The sequence below is a fragment of the Pararge aegeria genome, chromosome 16 (genome assembly GCF_905163445.1).
Source record: "Pararge aegeria chromosome 16, ilParAegt1.1, whole genome shotgun sequence".
NCBI lineage: Eukaryota > Metazoa > Arthropoda > Insecta > Lepidoptera > Nymphalidae > Pararge > Pararge aegeria.
In genome coordinates, this window is record NC_053195.1 from 3,756,697 (window position 1) to 3,779,451 (window position 22,755).

At 35.2% G+C, this 22,755-nt stretch overlaps 2 protein-coding genes across 3 annotated transcripts in view; one reads left to right on the forward strand and one right to left on the reverse strand.

Moving 5' to 3' along the window:
- Positions 1–22,755, forward strand: part of LOC120630347 (prolactin-releasing peptide receptor-like) — a 169,527-nt gene that overhangs the window by 46,274 nt on the left and 100,498 nt on the right. The window lies entirely within an intron of this gene.
- LOC120630348 lies at positions 15,190–15,987 on the reverse strand. Its single transcript, XM_039899548.1, has one exon. The coding sequence runs from the start codon at positions 15,985–15,987 to the stop codon at positions 15,229–15,231; it is 759 nt and encodes a 252-aa protein (XP_039755482.1). The 3' UTR covers positions 15,190–15,228.

The window sequence follows — 22,755 nt, forward strand, 5'->3', positions numbered from 1 at the left end:
TACCACTTTAACAGTTATTGAACTTAGATAACTTTACAAATTGATATTTTCATATGCATATTACTACTGTGCCATTGATAACGTGTTTGGTCATTGGTCGCTAGCAAAACATATTATAACATAAACATTTGTAGAATTATCAGTTACAATACATTTGATGATATCAAAAAGTAGTGATAGAGCATAACGCCACTTGTTTGATGGAATATGAAAGCGTAGTCAGTTACAGCCTACCCGAATTTCCACCCTAGAAATTTGGTCCATGTGAATAGCTTGATAGAAACACTACTGTACTTGTACACTTAAAGAAAACGAAGAAAAAAGAACAAACACATGAAGAATGAAGCAGGATACTAAAGGCGACCTTATCGCTAAGTAGCGATATCTGCCAAGCAACCTTAGGATTAGAAATAGTAAAAAGAAAAACGAATAGGTGGGTTACACTATTTAAAAAATACATACTAATACATAAACCAGACTACACAAATACAGCAACACTATTGATAAATATAAAAAATAAACATACTAATACATATTTTAACATACCATAAATACTTAAGTATGATTTATTAAGGTATAATAACCTTATGACCAAAATTTTTTACAAAAAGGAATATTCGTCCGCGTTTCATTTTGTTTCTTGATGTAGCATTAAATTTAGTTGTAGATCTAAAAAAAAATAAAGTATTCAGTATCGCTAAGTCTTAAATGAGCGGTTTGCTGCTGTCCTCTGAGGAGTTCTGTCTTCTATCTCCAACCACAGGGCCAAATAGAACACATATTACAACCTCTATAGTACAAAAATAATTATTAAAATCGGTTATAATTTGTCGGAGTTATGATGTAAAATCGTCAAACACTCATCCCCTCTCTCAAGAAACCAAGCTTAATGTCGGGATAAAAAGTATCTTATATTACTTATAACACTTCCAAAAATATGTGTACAAAGTTTCATGAGGATCGGTTAAGTAGTGTTTGCGTGAAAGCGTAACAAACAAACTTACATTGACATTTATAATATTAGTAGGGATTAGGGTTAGGGATAGGGATACACTATTAGTATTGTTGTGGTAAGTAAAGCTTTTTGTGACAGAGCTTGTCTCAGGTACTACTACCGCCATGCATATTTCAGCATCGCAATGCTGTGTTCCGGTATAAAGGGCGTGGTTGCCGATGTAACTACAGGCGGATGAGGCTTAACAGCTGCGCTTCAGGTCAATGGACAGAGGCCGGCCCGTTGCAAGATGTGTTTCTGCTATGCTTTGATTGTTGCTCTGATTATAGGCGAAGGTTTTTCACCAACAGATTAGTCCGTAAATCATTAATAAACTTCATATATGCAAAAGTGTGTTTGTAATTTTTTTTTCTTTGTTAGTCTGTCTTCACGCTCAAATTATCCAACCAATCAACTTGATTTTGGGCTTAAAGTTAGTAGTAATATAGGCTACTTTTTATTCCAGGAGAATAAAAGGTTCCTACGGGATTTGTGAAAAAAAACAAAAATGTCGTGAAATACGATATTGTCAATTAGTTAGTTGGTCGTCACATGTGTGACGGCTTATCAAAAATCGTAAAAATGGGTGGTTTCATTCATTCTGGGCGGATTTGATTAGGAAATTCCGCGGTGTACAGGCCTAGTCTGTATAGATTTGTCTCACATAATACGTCTCTAGATAGAACAGTTAGATACTGTTAGTGTCTGACTTTATATAGGCAGAGCACTAACGTGATATAGTGCAATATTGTTAGAAGACTGTTAAGTTATTTAATAGTTAGAGAGAAGATAAAGATGCAATAAAGACTTAAAAGTGAAAACAAGAAATAACAAAAACAATAAAAATATATATATATATATATATATATATATATATATATATATATATAAATACGCAAAGACGGTCTTATCTTGTCTTATTATTTAAACGATCTCCTCCAGACACTCTTTATGGTAGAGAATGAACTTAAAACGGGTTATAGTAGAGAGTAAGTTGAAAGGACGGAGAGTAACATATGCTTTTTATCCCTAGAAAACAAACGGTTCCCACGGGATTTGTAAGAACCGTAATAACCCAAACGGAGAACGTGGGCAAAACTAGTATTAGGATAAATAGGTATTACCTAAAACATACATTCTCGAATGATATCAGAACATTAATTTTGTAATTCTAATAAATTCTATGCTTTGATTGATCATGCATGTGTTTTGTTAGGTTGCTATGACCGCATGGGTCATTATCGTTAATTGAGCTCGCAGCGGTTATATCTAAACACGTGTTAATTTTATGGACTGCTAGATAATTAAGTGATATATTGTTGTTAATATCTTTATCGGTACAGCACGTCTTCGTCGGCCAAAGCTCCCACCAGACCAGACCAGAGAAAGTACAGACATTACGAATTACCAAATTGCATCTGTCGAGAATCGACCCGGGACCTTCTACTTTAAACTCAGAGCTGTTGTCTTATAATAACAGTCACATAGCCCATTAACCCGGATGGGAACAGCGTGAAGGGTCAAAGATCTAAACCCCTTTCTCTCAATTAACACAAGGCATGTACCAAGTAATGCGACATTATAAGGCAGATAATAATGTTCTCATAAATTAAACTTGTTGCATTCCGGATTAAGATACCCTAAGACAAAGTTGGCGATCGCTGACTAAGTTATAAACTTTACTTTGAACTTCGTATTCCGACAGGGCAATTAAATAGTTAGAAGACAATAATCGTTTAGATAAATGGCTTGAGAAATGATGGGTATCTACGAATCTAGATCCTTTCAAAGATATTAATCAAGATATTTGTCTCAAGTTAGATTATAGAAAATCCAATTTGAATTGTTTCTTTTTTATCTTAGGATAAGTTTCTTTATCCAAAAAATCGGTGAGAAATTTTAAGTTAACATATAATATTACTTCCTTTAGCAACAAGTGTCATTATTTGTTAACTATATATTTGTGAAATGTTTATATCTCATTTATTGCACCACCTACCTCTTTTCTATGTTTTTTCCTTTTGCGTCTTTGGTTGCCTGGCAGAGATCGCTATGTAGCGATAAGGTCACCAAACTGTACTCTCTTGCTCTATGTGTATATATATCTCTGTAACTAATTTTTTCTTCAAATAATTGTATTCATTCATTCATTCAATATTGTACGCATACTTCCTATAATAAACAAAATCGGGTAAAGCGAAACGCGCATAGATAGTACATTGCCGAAGATTTATTTGGGGTGGAATAAAAAGATTGATGAAATTTTAGAAAAGCACGATACATAATCTACTTTTCGCGGAGCAAATTAAGCGTTCCACTAATTTTATAGAGTGGGTAAATAATTAAACTTCGTATAACTATAATTTGATTTTATTAAATTTATTAGCATTTTAACAAAAGTGCTGATAATTCTTATTTAATTATTAAATAGCTTCCGAGAAATAGTTAAAAAGCAGGAATGCCTAGTGGGTAAGGCTTCGGCTTTCCTATCGTGGAGACTGAGTTCGAGAACGCACCTTCGACTTTTCGGAGTTATGTGCGTTTTAATTTAAGCAATTTGAATACCACTTGCTTTAAACGGTGAAGGAAACATGCAATCCGCAATTGGCCAGCGTAGTAGACTACGGCCTGAACCCTTTTCATTCTGAGAGTGCCCTATAGTAGGCTGGTAACGGGTCGATGGTGATGAGTTAAAATTATATTTGATTCACAGCCAATGTTCATGACATTGTGCAAGTGGGCACTTTGATTTAAATAAGGGTGCATTTTCGATACGCTTCAGTCTTTTATGAGACTCTAGACGATGCAAAGATACCTCAGGATGTAAAAGTCGTTATCATAAACTTATTTATTATTCCATATCATGTTATTCCGCAAAGTAACGCCTGCTTCTATCCAATATCTAATTACTATAATAAATAAAGGTTTATTGTAATAACGAATATTATACATAAAATAAAGGACTTTACCGGTATCTAGAAAATACTTTGATTGATTCATTTTTTGACACCGATTGGCAGTGGCAGTGACCCTGATTTCTGAGTCCAATGCCGTGAGTTCGATCCCCACAACTGGAAAATGTTTGTGTGATGATCATTAATGTTTTTCAGTGTCTGGGTGTTTATAAGTATTTATGCATATTATTCATAAAAATATTCACCAGTTATATTAGTACCCATAACACAAGCTACGCTTACTTTCGGGCTAGATGGCGATGTGTGTATTGTAGTAAAAGAAAAAAAAACTAGTAGCCTGTCTATCGTAGCAATAATGTATTGTGGCATTCAACACTTCCTTTAGGCTGGGTTTTATAGTATCAGCATTAGTGCTGTTTGCACGACAAACATCTCTTACTAATGCTCACTCATATGAAATAACTCCTGTCGAAATTGCTTCTGAAGCGACAACACCGGCAATTTTTCCCATCATTATAATTTATAGCAGACCATCCATGACTTGTCGTAAAATACAGCTTGCCCGGTAAATTGGGACCTCACCTATAAAATATCGTTTTGGTGGTGGTGGTATATTTTCACGATTTTCGACAATTTATATCGAATAAGTTTTTAAAGAAAACCAGTCTTTACTGAAGTTTAGTTAATGCGTGTATAATAACGATTTTTTACTTGAGCCTTGTCGACTTTTGTTGTACTTAACACTTCATTTCATAAATAAAAACTCAAATAAGACTGCTAATTCTAACTAATTTTTTAAATACTAATTTTTTTTTTTTTTTTGTCCTTTTCTTTTTTTACTAACTAAGGCACCAATTAACTTGATTTTTGGCATAGACTTAGTCAAAAGGACGGAGAGTTACATGGATTTTTTATCCTAGGAGACAAAGGGTTCCCATGGCATTTGTTAAAAACCGATCGAAGGATGCGAGCAACAGGTAGTTATTTATAAAGTTGTCGTAAATACTGTAATTTTATTTTATTCCTTTACAAGATAGGATATGACTGCAATCTCACCTGGTGGTAAGTGATGATGCAGTTTAAGATGGTAGCGGGCTAAACTGTTAGGGAGTATGGTAGCCATATCCCTAGTCGGTTTCTACGCGACATCGCTCTGGACCACTAAATCGCTTAGCGGCTCGTCTTTGTCGGAAGGGTGGTAAATAGCCAAGGCAATAGCCTCCCACCAGACCAGACAAGAGAAAATTCAGAAATTTTAAATTCCCAAACTGCCCCTGCCGGGAATCGAACCCGGGAAAACTGAAATTCTCAGCGCTCACCGTTACATGAGGAAGGTCGTCGTTATATATGCCTTCTTAATATTATATATGTATATATATAGATCGTGTACGGAATAGCACTGTATTGAAGAGAATGGGTAAGGTTCCAGAGGTACTCTTAACAATTAAAAAAAGAAAGTTAGAATATTTTGGTCATGTGATGCGGAACACCAAAATGTATGAACTTCTTCAGCTTATCGTACAAGGTAAAGTGGCAGGCAGAAGAAGGCCTGGCCGAAGAAGAATATCATGGCTCAAAAATCTACGACAATGGTTTGGAAAGAGCACCAAATCATTATCTAGAGCAGCGGTGTCCAAGGTAGAGATATCCCTAATGATTGCCAACCTTCGTAAGGAGACGGCACCCTAAGAAGAAGATATACAAATTATATTACTGTTTGCAGTTTTTACAGATAATATTATCTTAGTAGGTACCTTAAATGTGATTTCTTTCGGATATAATTAAATAATCTTACCAGTATCTTTCAGACCTTCAGCTAAAGTAGAAACTCTTTCACTGGATTTATTTCAACATCAATAATTATAAAACTAATATTGCAACACATCAATACTGACTTCTTCTATTTGAACAAAGTAACATTTGACTCGCTCTTAAAACATGAATCTATATGTAAAGCAAAAATTTTGTACTTACCCCTTTTTACGAAAATTGCACGGACGGAGGAGTATGAAATTTCCTACACTCATAGTTTATAAAGAGAAGGGGTGCAGTATACTTAAGAAAAATAATAATAAGAATAAAAAAATTAATAAAGAATACATTACACACACTACCGCGTATTTGACACTCACACGCATATATATATATAAACTGCTCTTTGATTGATAGAAATACCTCTTTAGGTGGTACAACAACAGTGTCAGAGTCAGTGTCTTGTTAAAATCTGTGATTATAGAAGTAAAGTCTTTGACATAGAACTGTTCAAAGTTATTATGGCTTAATTTTGACTGGTATTTATGGATGTGTGTCGCATAGCAGTGTACTGTCAAAGTTTAACACATTTCTGACACCTATTTGCGCTTGGCAAAACAAATGGTACAGTAGGGGTTACTTTATCAGTACGTGTACGCCAGTGAGTACGTGTCGAGAAATCACGTTCTAAAATCAGTAACTTTGAATTTTGCACGGTTTTGCCATTAAGTGTGACAAGAATACAAAATTCAGAGTGAATTTTCATCATGTCAACTTTATAAACGTGCTTTCTATTTGATAAATTTGGTTACTTTACCTACCTATGTTGTAATTTCTAATGTTATAAATAATTCCGTCTTCAAATAAGAAAAATATGATTTAAGTTGAACTTGGAAGTTTATTTAATAATTCACAAGCGCCATTTGTGAAGGGACGGATAAGTTTTAGAAACAAAATTTATCCAAAATTTGATGAATAAGATACTAGGGCGTTACTAACCTACTACCACGAAGTGGTTGAATATTTTCGTAAATATGTTTCAAAAATACGTTTTATTACAGTTTTAGATATAATTATGAGTATTATTTTCATAATTCCCGCCTCTGATATATTTTCATACTTATTCTCGAAAAACATTAACGTCGGGTGAAAATAACAATCCCGGTTTGAGAGTCGCAGGTCCAAATCCTGCCAGTTTTTTTTTGTTGCAGTTTTTTATCTCCACGTGTAGGTAAAAAACTACGATAAAACTAAAACAAATTATAAAATTGATCTTTCTGTCTAATCTTTAGTATTAGATGTTTAGAATCAACAGGTTCTCCAGGTTTTTGTGTTCACTGCGTGCAGTGTCTTAAATAATAGAAGAGAATATGGAAAAAAAATTGAACGAGTTTGCTTAAAACATTTTTTTAAGTTAAAACAGATATCATGGATTATTACATCGAGGTTAATTTACGTTAACATTCTAATAGCTACTACACGACTTTTATACCGGAAACATAAATCGCTTGGCTCGCCATAAAAGTGTTTTTCTTCATTTTTATTAAATCTTTTTTTTGTAATGATTTTGTTTTTCTACAACATTTGAACGTAAGTCCATATCGACTTGACGCGAACTCTTGACGAAAAGTCAGCTATATTACTCGCGGCTTAAAGTAGCTTTTGACAAAAACAGTGGGAATAGTTGAACACGAGGGGCTCCACTCGTCATACATTACAAACAATCCACATCCATCCTACCACTCGTCAACAACGCGTTGACTAATTTGATATTACTGCTATTTGATTTTGAGCGAAACATTAATAAATAAATAAATAATAAATATACTACAATACACACATCACCATCCAGACCCAAAGTAAGCGTAGCATGTGTAATGGGTACTAAGATGACTGATGAATATTTTTATGAATAATATACATAAATACTTATAATATACAAATAAACACCCAGACACTGAAAAACTTTCGTGCTCATCACACAATCATGTCCCAGTTTTGGGAATCGAACCCACGGCCACGGACTCAGAAAGCAGGATCGCTGCCCACAGCGCCAGTCGGCCGTCTAAACATTGTTTTTCATAACTTTGTTTAGATCTATTTATTGTAACCTAAACATTCTTAAAGATAATGTTAACAACTTATTTAATAAAGTTACTTGAAGCTGCTACCCAAGACTAGTAACTCGCAAGTTTTACTTTGTGTTAATTTATCATACCCATTAGTCCTAGCTGTCCGTTTGACTACTTTCAAAGTGCAGTTCAGAAAGGCCTGGCAGTCCTCATCATTGACCAGTGTTCTTAAACAGCTTAGTGCTTGCAGTTAGAAGCTGCAGATTGATTGACTTCGCTTTGTCCAGTCGTTGACTACTCCAGACGACTCGTTGTGGCCGTGCACTGCATACATGCATACAGGCATTGCATACCCTACCCTCAGAACACTTTTGGAAACAATAGAATGAAACACTACGATACCGATTCTTAACTAACCAGCAGCGGTGTGTGTGTGTGTTTCATAAGTGTAATAAAACATTGTTTTACCGAAAGATTTTGTAAACCCCGTTAGGTTTTTCTATTTTGTTTTATATTGTTGCTTTTTTAATGCATACCCTGGTCAAAAAACCCTTTTCACGCCCCTGGTTGACAATGATTCGGCAGTAAAAATTAGACCGACGTAGAATTTTTTTTTTATATGGTAATAAATGCCATTAGCCAAACAAAACATATATCCTGGATTTAATGTTCGCATTTTATTGTTATGTACAAGAATAAGACGAGATACCTCTAGAATTGCTTAAGTGACGTGACTTGTGTAAGAAAAGTAGCAAATTTTATCGGATATACGCCATTCTGGTGGATTCATGTCATGCCGTGCACAAGTTAATATACATATATAGTGATTATGTGTAGGCAACTGGCCATCCTTATGCAGTAGACGTTTCCGGAACGTTCTTTTGGCATCTGATATATCTTTTTTTTTGCATTACACCTGCACTGGTTCCTGCATTGCGCTTTGCTCTTGACTGCAATCGCAATTGGTAAGTAACGGTGTATTCTAAGATGGTAACCGGTTAGGGGGTACAGTATTATTGTATATTATAGGCTCCCGAAAGCAGTTTCTGCGCGGCCTCGTACCCGAACGAAAAATGGCCTGGGGCACGTCTTTGTCAGTAGGATAGTAACTAGCCATGGCCAAAGCCTCCGACCAGTCCAGTTCAGAGAAGATTAAGAAAATATAAATTCCAAAATAGGCCTGTGTGGATTCGCACCCGGGACCTTACAAAGACCACGACGCTCACTACAGCGGGTAGGTTAACAAAAACATACCACGTATAGCTTGAGGTACCTTTAAGGCGAGAGTGAATAGAAAAAAAATATATAATTCTGTTTAAAATGGAGTAGCTGATGCTTTGTCCGCGCACTTTATATAAACGAAAGGTAATTAATTATCCATAATTAACTTAATCCGGCAGCTATGTCACTATAAAGCATTTCATTAATAACATTTTGTGGGAATGCCAACCTTTGTTTATAGACGATCGATATTCAAGTTATAATGCTACGGGAGTATGAAAAAGGTTTCGTTTTATGTAAATGCATTGTAATAGTAATATATTAAATCATTGGCATTGTCGGTGTTTTCGCATTGTTCAACTAGAGATCAATGTACAATGGAGTAATTTTTACTATCTGTAGCCCGTCTGCGTTTTGTTTTTTCGTTTCTTTTTTTAATTGTTTGCTAAGTAAATAACATCATAAGAGCAAGCTGATCGTGTTAAAAAATTAAGTACAGTGGAGGTTGGAGATCCGATCGTCAGTTTAGAACTGACGATCGGATCTCCAACCTCCACTGTACTTAATTTTTGGTTTGAAAACGTTTCAAAGTAAAATGAAACTGCTATACCTACTTCCTTACAGGTTAGCCCGATACCATCTTAGATTCCGTCATTACCACCAGGTGAGATTGCAGTCAAGGGCTAACTTGAAATGGAATTAAAAAATTACTACAAATAATATACCTACAGTTTTGAATAACTTTGAGTACTATGTTTAGAAAACCTGTACTTTTACAGAGTGAAGTTCATAAAATTTCACATATTATATTAAATAAGTAAATAAGTAAATAAATAAATAATTATACTAAGACAATACACACATCGCCATCTAGCCTCAAAGTAAGCGTAGCTTGTGTTATGGGTGCTAAGATGACTGATGAATATTTTAATGAATAATATGCATAAATACTTATAATATACATATAAACACCCAGCCATTGAAAAAAATCATGTTAATCACACAAACATTTTCCAGCTGTGGGAATCGAACCCACGGCCTTGGACTCGGAAAGCACGGTCGCTGCCCACCCAAAGGTCGGAGGTACTCGTAGCAATAAAGCTTTTCCACCACACCAAAAAACAAAAATAAAAAAATAAGGTTAGGTTTTTTAAAACTCCCTCAATATAGGTGTCAAATGTAAGGGCTTGACTAGTAGAATAATGTACACTGTATTGGAAGTCGAGGGTTTTTTAATGTAAGTAGTATTCAAGCATCTTGATTTCGCTTCTTGTAATTTTCTCGTAAAACCATAACATTCCTTCATTTAGCATATTACCATGATAGCGTATGACGTAGGTGCCCAATGTTAAAGGTGGGTGCGGTTGAAACCAATTAACATGATGTAGTGTACGTATTATTAGGATTATGTGACAAGTCACATACTACGCGGCTACTGCGGCAGTGTGCAATTAACAAGCTATAACCGTGCCTTAGGTGTTTGATGTGCCCACTCATGAATGACATGGAAAATCTATAAAATTATTATATTACATATACTCATCAGCCTATTGGTGCAGTGGGCAGCGATCTTGCTTTCTGAGTTCAAGGTCGTGCGTTAGATTCCCACAACTGGAAAATGTTGGTGTGATGAACATGAATTTGTTTCAGTATCTGGGTGTTTATCTGTATATTATAAGTATTTATGTGTATTATATTCATAAAAAAAATATTCATCAGCCATCTTAGTACCCATAACACAAGCTGCGCTTACTTTGGGGCTAGATGGCGATGTGTGTATTGCCGTATTATATTTATTTTATTTATATATACCTACAGACATAAATAACTAAAGAATCCTGAAAACAGTACACTCTTTTAAAACTAATGGCGTAAAAAATCCTTATAAAATAAACAAAATGTCCATGTATTCAAATGTCCTATTTGTAAACTACACGTAGTTCTATTACATAAATATTCCAGAAAAGATTCAATATTTTCGTTCTTATTTTTCTCCAAAGCCACGAGAAAAGTGCTATAAGCCACAATATGTAAATCATGTACATAATGTGACAACCATAGGCATTTGTAGATAGTTTTCCACTCCCGACGCCGACGCTACTTCGTTCAAACGTATAAATCCATCTAGTATAGTTACGGAAAATATTTTATTTTGTTGCAAAATACACTTTATTTCGAGTGTAATAAAGACGTTCATAATACATGTGAGTTAGTGATCCGTGTCTCATTGCGAATGTGCTTTGTTGGATTTGCTTGTTGTCAGTCTACAGACGTCAAAGTAGCTGTATAAAGTTGCATTGTTATTCGCAGTTGTATGGAGGACGTTTCAATCGGAAAATCTAAAAGCTTAGGTACGCTGAATTCATGTAGACAATGTTTGTTAAAACTCCCTTTTATATCATCTAAGGTCTGTGGGGGTGACTTTAAAATTCAAAATTTATTTATTTCTAGTAGGCCTAATATAAATGAAATGAAAATACACTTTATTGTACACCTAACAGAAATTAAATTATAAACAAAAACAACACAGTGAACACAGGTACAATGGGCGGCCTTATCGCTAAAAAGCGATCTCTGCCAGGCAACCCAAGCAAGGAAAGGAAAAAAAACAAAAATAAACACAGACTTAAGGGTTAGTAGGTTGTACACAGGAGAAGAGCAGTTAACAAATTAAAAATAAATATATATATCAATTACTATATCATACAAATTACAAGCCAACAACACAAAGAAAAGTGACTCCGAAGCAAAAAAAAAAAAAAAAATGACGAATTAGGGTGGCATAAAATGTTTTTTAAGGAGTCTTTTAAAAATCGGTAGTGACTGCGCGCGCCTAATTTGAAAGGGGAGAGAGTTCCATAGCCGAACAGCTTCAACTGAAAAGGATTTAGAATAGAAAGAAGTACTATGGGAAGGAATTTTTAGTATAAGATTATCTTCAGAACGGAGAGAGCGACAGTGAGAATCACTGAGAAACTCAAACCGTTCTTTAAGATATGGAGGAGTAGCTGGATTGAACAGAACACAGTATAAGAGAGAAAGAATATGAATATTCCTGCGAAGGCGAATTGGAAGCCACTCGAGTTTGTCGCGAAATTCTGAAATGTGGTCATATTTACGAAGGCCAAATATGAACCGTATGCAAAGATTTTGAATGCGCTCGAGTTTATTAAATTGCTCCATAGTTAAATCAAGATAGCAAGTATCAGCGTAATCAAGAATTGGAAAGAGGAGAGATTGAGCTAGCGCAATTTTAGTTGGTATGGGAAGGAAATTACTTAATCGCCGAAGAGAACCTACAGCTGCAAACATCTTCCTGCTCACCTCACTAATCTGGGGAACCCAAGAAAGAAATCTGTCAAAAACAACCCCAAGATTCTTGACTGTGTCACTAAATTGTAATTGGACTCCATCAAAAACAACAGAAGGTAGGGTAGTCCAATCTATCCGTGAAATTAAATTCTGACTGCCTATTATAATTATTTTTGTTTTAGATGGATTTACCCTGAGTCCATAAGATCTACTCCATTGTACAACAGCTTCTAAGTCCTTATTTACTTGTTCAATCGCTAGGGGTAGATCTTGCAACTTAGATTGGGTATATATCTGTAGATCGTCTGCATACAGGTGGTAGAGAGAGGATAAATTCTGAGTAATTGAACTAATGAAAATTGAAAACAGGAGAGGAGACAACACGCCACCTTGGGGCACACCGGCATTTATTGGACACCATTCTGAATATGAATTTTCAATCCGTATCCGCTGCCGGCGGCCATGCAAGTAACTATGAAACCAGTCAATGACACTAGGAGATATGTTAAGAGAGCATAAAATAGTTAAAAGTAGATCATGATCAACATTATTAAAAGCATTACTGAAATCTAATAATGCTAATACAGTTACAGATTGATTATCCATCCCGAAACGGATATCTTCAGTAATTTTAACTAAAGCAGTAGTCGTACTATGACCGGAACGAAAACCAGATTGAAATGGATTTAAAAGGTTACATCGAGTAAGAAACAGGGTCATTTGTCTATGAACTATCCGCTCAAAGACTTTGGACAAAAAGGGGAGAATAGAGATAGGCCGATAATCAGAGAAGCATGCGGGATTCCGATTTTTAGGAATTGGAGTTACCTGTGCATTTTTCCAAGAACTAGGAAAAATGCCAGTATTAATAGAATTATTAAAGAGGAATGTAATGATAGGTGCAAGTATTTCAAGGAGTGGTGTGATCATCTTACGACTAATGCTGTCTGTACCAACAGCATCCGAGTTAACCTCTATAATACTTCTCTTAACATCACTAACGTCAATTAGACTAAAAATAAATGCGGGATCATTCGGGGTGGGCAAAGCTAGAATTTGATTTTTTGTATTTAATTTAGTAGTACTATCAATTGTACAAGAAGAGGAGAAGTGCTTATTAAGCTGGTTTAAATTAAAATTATTGCAGGGAATATTCCTATTTGCTTTCCCAACACCAAGAGATTTCAGAAATTTCCATACCCTACCAGAGTCTTCCTCTTCAAGTACGGATTTATGAATATGGCGTCGTTGCTTATCTCTACATAACCTGTTGCATCGATTTCGAATTACTTTGTACTTGTCCCTATTAGAATCTGTAGCATTAGATTTGAACTTAGATTTTGCAACATTCTTCTTGTGCTGTAACGTTTTTATCTCCTCAGTAAGCCAAGGAGCAGGAAGATGCTTGATTCTAACTGGACGAATTGGAGCATGAACATCGAACAGTTTTGTCAAAATTGAATTAAAAATATTCACCTGCTCATCAATACTGATTCCCGTACGAACATCGTCCCAATCAGCCTTAGCTGCATCCTCCAGTAAACGTTCCAGGTTCATACCACTAAAATTACGTTGCAAAAGCATACTTGACTTTGCTTTTGGTGGACGTATCTTATATGATAAATAGAGCAAATCATGATACGAAAAGGCATCTGCAGGGCACTGACCATGCTTAGCTACATAGTCAAGAGAGGAAACAAGAACCAAATCTAGAAGAGACGCGGTACAATTTGGAAAAGAGTGGGTTGCTGAAAGAGGAAGAATGCGTAAATTTGCTGCTTGTACCATAGACTTAAGGCGCGAGGCACGGAAGTCGTTTTTTAGAAGGCAGGTATTAAAATCACCCATTATTATCGTATGCTGATAAAGTGGAATAAGTTGGTCTAATAAGCTTTCAAATGTAGGGAAATAGTCTATGGCAAGGCTAGGATTATAAAAAACACCAAGTAACAATTTAGCATTGGAAAAATTTAACTCAATGAATAGATGCTCCGCCTGTGGAGTTTCTTGTGATTGCGATACCCTAATTACTGTAAATGGTATGTGCGAGCGCAGGTATATAGCAACACCCCCCCCAATACGGTTCGTACGATCATTCCGAATGAGGTGGAAACCAGGAAGACCATAAGATGTGGAGGATAAACAAGGCTTAAGCCATGATTCGGAAATTAGGATTGCATGAATATTCTTGCAATCGAAAGCTGAAAGCATATCTGGGTAATGTGCAGGAATACTCTGAGCATTGATATGTATGACATTGAAATTTTTAATTTCATCTGAAAAGTGTGAATTAAGAGTTTCACTGAGAGAAGGGAGGCTATAAAAACTATCGTTACTATCCAATCCAGTTGAGGAAGAAAGCGAAAAAAATGAGTCGTTGAGGCTTACATTCTGCAATGACATAATAGGTATTGATAATTATAAATAAAAGTAATACAAAATAAATAAAATAAATGCGTAACCAGCAGGTCTTACACCTACCAGCATAAATAAGATAAAACAAGATATAGCACACCTTTAACTAACAAACCAAAGAAAATTAACGCATGCCATGATCATTATAAAAAGAAAAGAAATAAAAGTAAAAAAAAAAAAGTAATAAAAAAAAAAAAAAAAAGTAAATAGTCCAAAAATACAATAACAGAGTAAAAACTTGTTTTCCGTTTTAAAATTACTTATAAAAGTTATTATAAGGCTGTATAATCAAAAATCTTTGCCTAAAGTTAAAGTAATTATTGCTTATGCAAAGTTATAAAAATAATTATAAGGCTGTATGATCAATAATCTTTGCCTAAAGTTAAAAGTAATTATTGTTTGTTTATGCACTTCATCTTGACATTTACATGTCATGCTGACATATTAAGACAACAATTGACAATTGACTGTTACAAAAACTTTTAATTAATTACACAAGTAGGTAAAAGTAAAATAAAGGAATTGCGAGTGTAATTAAAAATAAAAACTACTTTTTAACCATTCGCCTAGCAGTGCGAGGAACTGGCAATCTCGTCTCCGGACTCTTCGAAGCTACTCCAGGGCTCTGAACTGGCGATCCAGCAGTTGCCGCCGCCGACTCCACTGGAATCGCCTCAAGCTCCCTTATGCATTCCACTCGATGACGAGCCCCGTCCAAACCGATGATATAAATGAACCCATCACGTGTCCAACAATTGGTGATGCCAAAACGCTTCCGAGCTTCCAAAAATGCGTTGTGACGAGGCTTAGTTAAAAACTCTGACTGAGTAAAGCCAGTGCCCTTAAATTTTGTTTTTGAAAACCAAACCTTATTGCGGACTACGACATCAGCGAACTTAACTACAATAGGCCTGGGCTTGGTACTGGAAGAACGGCCAAATCGATAGCTAGCCTTAATGCTGGAACTTGAAAAATTCGGCAAATCCAAATGTTCGGCGAACGTTGTGGTAACTCGTGCAATCAAATTCTCAGCCTTGGCCTCGGGTATACCATGCAAGAGCAGCATTTTCCGCCTGTTCCGCATTTCCTGGCGATCCATTTCCATCTTAAGAAATTCAAGCTGATGCTGCAGAGTATTAAGTGTAGCCACAATGAATGTCTTGAATGATCCAAAGTCAGCAGCAATAGATGAAGTGGTGACAGTAGTTTTGGAAGATGAGTTCTTTTGTAATTCCTGTTGAAACTCATCCATCTTTATATAAAACATTTCGGACATTGCAGAAAAAGACTGTTTCAAAGTGTCCATTTTGTGTCAGTGAATAACTGTAGTAAAAGGTTATTTATAAATAGTAAATTTTACAAGGAGAACTTTTGCTGGTAGGTATTTTCACTCACATGTACATAATTCTAAATTAAAAAGGTTATTAAAACTATAACTTGTTATTATTTATAAATTCAAACTAAGAGCAAGTCAAAAACATGTGTTTACTATTACACACCTACCCTCGAAAAAAATATAAGCACTTTTGAAACGTCAAGTCTGTCTGTTTGTAGTGATTCTACCACCGGTTCGGAAGGCAGATTCTACCGAGAAGAAGCCGGCAAGAAACTCAGCAGTTGCTCTTTTCCAACATCAACAATTTACATTTTGCATTTTAACATTCATTTTTCTATTTTGTGAGAGCTGAAAGCGGAGCCGGATGCTTCCAAGCAACCTTGTCATTAAAAATTCATCAATTGTTTACCGAAGTTAATAATAACTTCGACCAGCTTCGGTCGCACGTTGGTCTTGAAAATTAAAAATAAAAAGAATTAAACATTTTATTTGGGAAATATATTTACCGTGATCAACGTGGTAGTCGTACGTGTTAATAAATGTGTAGTCGGTTACTGTATATGCAATACCTACTTATGTTTTGCATTAATCAATGCGAGCGAGAAACCCACAATTTTCATTTAGACTACCGTCATTCTGCTTAATTTAAATTTAAATTACTCTAAAAGCATCGCTACCGCTAAGTATATTGCAGAGGTTGAACATGAGCACGTTGAATTTATTTCCAAATTGAATCCAGCTTCGTGCTATCTATACTTATATATATATATATATATATATATATATATATATATATATATATATATAGTAAAACTGTAACTGGAAGATTTCGGTACATTTAATATATTTTGAATATTTCGACCGGGGGATGCTTTATAATCGATACTGAGTCCAAAACAGATTTTTATTTAATTTTTGTCGGTCGGTCTGTCTGTCTGTCCGAGCATCACGTGAAAACTACTGAACGGATTTAAATAAAACTTGGTATTGCTCTTTAAATTATTCAAATTGGACCTATCGTTACGGGTATAGAAATGCTAAAAGATATTAAATTCGATAATAACCGATTTGATGCAGACGAAGTTGCGCGGGTCAGCTAGTGTACAATATAAATAGATTTCAGCAGTAGTATTGCTTTGTATCAGAGCTCGTCCGGGGAAGTGCTACCACCATGTTTATTTCTGCCGCTAAGCAGCATTGTTGCAATACTATATTCTTCTTCTGAAGGGCGTGGTTTCCGGTGTAATTATAGGCACGTGAGGCTTAACACCTACACCTCAGGGCGTGCACAAGGGCGGCACGTTGCATGCATGCGTTGCGAAGTTTTGCTCTGGATATAGGCTATGGTTTTCCATTTAAAGTCAAAGTCAAAGTCAAATATTTCTTAATTAAAATAGGCACATAGATTCTTTTGCACGCCGTAAAACATGACATAGAAGTGAATTGATAGCGATAACTAAATTCGTCAACTTATAACTAAAGCTACGAGGGTTCCAAACGCGCCCTGGTCTAAGAAGAAGCCAACAACAAACTTAGCCGGGGTTTTTTTTTGTTGACACCATCTCACATTGTCGTTTAAAACTATTTAACAAGCAACCTGGTTAAAGCAATAATTTACACCCAAGTATTTCTATCGTTGACGTAGCCCTTAATACTAAAATAGGACTTTTCTATAAGCTAAAACTTACCATCAGGGGGCCAATTACTTTCCTGCAATTCTAACTATAAAAAAAAAATTACATAAAACAAAAAAATGTATGTCATATTGTATTTATGAAATAAGAACCCGTATCGCATTGATTTTATGGAAGTAGGTTAAAAATGTATGACACACGCACACAAAGCTTTCCACATTGGTTACAATAAATCTAACCTATGAAATGATACAACTAATGCTTATATATGTCAATCTGTCTTATCGTTATGTGAAGATCATTATTAATGCAATTTATAAATAAATGATATAATATGCTACGAAACTACACACATCGCCACCTAGCCCCAAAGTAAACGTTGCTTGTGTTATGCCTACTAAAATGACTGATAAATATTTAACGATGTGTGTCGTGTCGTAGTATATTTATTTTATTTATTTATTTTATGTCTTTTTTTATTCTATTATAATGGTACTTGTTTCATTGTGCACAGTGAAGTATAATATTATTATTACTGTTTAACCAAATAGGTAAATTTATACACGTTTTCTCCTAAAGAAAAGAACCCTCAGTGAATGTAGTCTACCGTCACGAAAACGGACGTCAAACTATTGTGCAACTCGGACCTACGTTTTAGACTCTTGCTTTTAGCAACCAGCTTTGAAATCTGAAAGCTTCAAAACATTTTATCTCGAAACTTCCTGACATTACCATTTCGAACACACGTAGGGAACTATCTTATCGCACAAAACGTTTTTATGTATCAAGCTAATGCATTCAACAGAGTGCCGTGTCCTACTTCATGACTACTATAAATTTATCGCCAGTAGAATTCATGGATTTTATCTTTGGACGCTTTTTGGCAAATTAAAGCTGTTGTCTCATCGCCAGCGATAAAGCGAGCTATTAAATATTTTTACCGCACTAGAAACGTACGGGCAGATATAAATTTCTTGCCAATAAAAACTCTTTCTTTTTTCAAGAGTATATCGCAGCGACAAGATTAAAGGTAAAATTAGGTCAGCTATGCTGGCTTGGAAGTCAAACCTTTGTGCCAAGTGTGAGATTTTCTACCCAGGTCTACCAATTCGATAGCGTAAAAGTAAACTACGATTTATTATGAAAATTAAGCTTAATTTGCTATACTCAGCGAAAAGCAGGAGAATCTGTATGGTGTTATTTTTAATTTCTTCAATCCTTATACTCCACACCAAACAGATCTATGGCAATGATAAATTCATCATTGTAAAGTCAACATCTCCTGAGGATGCTCTGGTTTCAGAGCGAAACGTAGAAGGCACATTGCCGAAGATTTGTTTGGTGTGGAGTATAAGGATTGAAGAAATTAAGAAATTATAAATTACACCATACAGATTCTCCTGCTTTTTGCGGAGTATAGCAAAATAAGCTTAATTTTCATAATATATCATGGATTTTCGCAAAGTAATACCTGCTTCTATCCAAACTACAACTTGTATTGAATCGAAAGAGCGCCATCTAGTGACAATACTGTTTACAAGAACTCTCGCCGAGAAACTCGCTTTGTGGAGATTTATATCTGACGATCGCACTCACACACTCTCTAGCCCAGCCACAAAACTGTGGAATCTACAAACACGTCTCGCTTCTCCCCAATTTGTTTCTAGTCTATACCTTTTTAAAGTAATAACTGACGGACCAAGTAAATGACCCACCTTATAATATATGCAAAACCATCGCTTATAAACAGAGCAACATTTCGCAAGGCATACAAGAAACATGTCCTGCTAAGTGGTGCCCTATGTACGTCAACCTTAGGCGTAGGAGCTAGACGTACCTGTGATTACACCGTCAACTACGACCTTCAGTCCTGGACAAAGCAATGCTGCTTGGCAGCAGTAATCAGCATAGTGGGAGTACGTTCCCACTATGCTGATTATCACAAACAGCTATACGCTATACTGTTACTAAAGCTATACTCTTCCCGTTCATCGTAAGCGATGAGACAGCTACCTTAATTCAAGTTTAAAAAATACTAGCTAACATTTTCTAAAAATGAATTCCAATTATATATATACAAGAATTGCTCGTTTAAATATATAAGATAACTGAAGCTGTATAATAGTATTTAAATACTTACCTATCTTATGATGCTATTTTTATGTTGTAAATTCCTAATGAATATAGATGTGAAAGCATTTCGGCTTGTTTATTACAATAAATGTTTTCGGATAAATCCCTGCCATCTTATTTAAATTGTGTGGGCACAGACTGTAAGAATGGACATAAACTACTACGATTTTTAACTAGCAGCTTCATCTACATAACTTCGATATTTTAAAAATCTCGCGTGAACCGTCAGTTTTCTGTTCACTTTTTTGCTATGGCTGTGGTGACAAATAGACAAAAAATTATTAGTTCTGTTACTTATTTCTAACATGTCCTCGTTATCTTTTTGCAAAAATCTTTAAAGTACAGACTGCGATTTTATTATATGTATAGATATAGATAGATATCCAGTTCTGAAACGAAGCAATTTTATCATAACTCGTTGATTTTAGGGTCATTATACTTTTTAGAAATTAAATATTTAGGTGTTGCTTACTAAAGAACTTTTGTGCTGCAGAGTCAGTTTTACTAGAGTTAAAATAAAAATTCGAGATGTTAATAATTACACTGCGTTTAACTGCCTCATTTTTGTGCAAAGAAATGCTGTACAGGGCGGAAATGCTGCCAGAATTCTTGAACCTGGAATTCCATTACGCTTACAGCAAGTTTAAGATTATAGTTCGTTTTTTTGTGACTTATCAATGTACAACGTACAACATGGTTTAGTTAATTTTGCATTTTAGTATGTAGCTTCATGAACTACTAATCTTCATAGGTGATTTTTATATCTTTATTTTTTCCGTGGGGGATTCCCCACGAAAATCATGATAAAAAAATGGATAATACTGCGCTACGGGGAGGAACCGGTTATGTCGGTCTTGTACCGACTAAAACTCCACGGCCAGCAGCGCTTGCCGTTGAAGAAACTCCTCTAACCAACCGCTCTTAGCTAGTACCATTTCTTTTTCCAAATCTAATGAATGAAATGTTTAAATACATACTGTGTTCATATTTAAAATTACGTGTTGTGACGGCAGATGATAATACAGTTATCACCACTGCTCTTTTCGCATTGACAATTTAAGAGGCTTTGGCCTTGGCTGGCCCCCAACCGAAAGACGTGCCTCTAAGCGATATATTGATCCGGTGCGATTTCGCGTGGAAAGCGATTAGGCGTATGACTACCATACTCCCTAACAGCTTAGCCCGCTACCATCTTAGACGGCATCAACACTTACCACCAGGTGAGAATGCAGTCAAGGGCTAACTTGTACATAAGTATACACACGTAATTTTTATATAAGTACAGGCGATAGACGTTATACTTCTTTGGCGTAACAGGATAAAAATCTTTTCAAAAATTTTATCTTTCGCCTTATTCTGCGTTTTTAGAAAAAACTACTCTAACAATGGAAAAAGGTATTTAATATATTGAAAGATTTATAATAACGCATTATCTAGTTATCTCATTATCGGAAAACCAAGTTTCATCATTAAAATTTTAGATTTTTGTTTGTACAATTTAATAAATTGTATCACCGAAATGAGCCTTCAGACTTTGACAATTTAAAGTGTACAGTGTCAAACCTTTTATTGAAAAACAAAATTGTTGACTATAGCTAATTTCAGGGTGTCGGTTTTTCGTGACGGTGTGCGCGCGCATCGTAAAAATTTACTCTCATCATTATTCCCAACGCGATTTAGTTTTTCGGTTTATTAGGAGTATGGATTTAATATTACTGCTATACCCCAAATAGATTGCATCATCTGTAACCACCAGTTGAAATTGTAGCCAAAGACTAACTAGTAGTGGAATAAAACAAAAATCCTTATTTTTCTTTTCGTATGGTAAATAAATATTTTTTTGCCATCTTCTCACAGTAAAAGAATCCAAGCTACGATATATATATCGCATGGATATATTCGTGACAAGCTCAGGCATTTTCGGATATTTTCCGGGAACCGCTACTAAACACAGATTTATAGGAAAGCCATTCTTCGTACGGGGAAAATAGAACTCAATTTCAATGCTAATAAGGGCTAATAATATTTAACGGTCTGTCACTGAGTGTACTTTGGTGTCTGTTTTCCAGTGCTCCATTATGTACAGCTTTTTTTTTCCATCGTTTGATGTTACGGTATCGATACGGGAATGACGTGTGACAATTTATTTTAGGTAGAGCGTATTTGTTTTTACGTTAGAGATCATAAATTTACTTATATCGTTGATTTGTATATAAAATTGCAACTGTTTTTACTAATAATATATCGCGTTAGTGAAAGGCTTAATTTTAACTGAATACGTAAATACCAAGGTTCATTGATTAAACAAAACAAAACTTTCGATAAACGACTAAGACACCGGGAGGTATCTTTGCATCGTTCGGGTCTATGTAGGACTGGAGTGTATCGATAATGCAGTCGTATTTATATCGAAATACCCACGAATTGAATTTCATGAACATTGGTTGTTAATTAAATATAATTTTAATTGTTTTTGAAAACTATCTTTTAATCAAATAATAATTATTCGCGTATTTGTAAAAAACCTAATCAATTTAATGTAATATCTGGCAAATATGAATTGATAGTTATTTAAAGTTTAATTATTTATCTAGTTTATACATTTACTGTAACACTTTCTTGACCTGTTTAACCTCCTTAGCGGTGAAATCTTTTGTTAGTATACTTCTACGATGCTCTACGTTAAGTCGTTGAGCAAACAGTGCATCCGTTAGTCAACGTAGACAAAACCTTTAAACATAATTATTGATTAAGATTGCGTAACAAGGTACCTTTTGTATCGCGTCTGCATTCCAGTACTCTATTATTTACAGCTTTTTCTTTATGAACAAGTTGATATTTTAATTGCGTGTGAAGTATAGGCCGCACAAACCGGTCTTTTTCAAACATCGCAAACTAATTCGGTATGCAACGGTTGTCTCCTATCCGACTTCAGCTCCATAATAAAAACTAACGCCTCGGTAAAGTAGTT

Excerpts from the sequence above, each read along its gene's own strand:
- LOC120630348 (XM_039899548.1), bottom strand. The coding sequence starts at position 15,987 with ATGGACACTTTGAAACAGTCTTTTTCTGCAATGTCCGAAATGTTTTAT.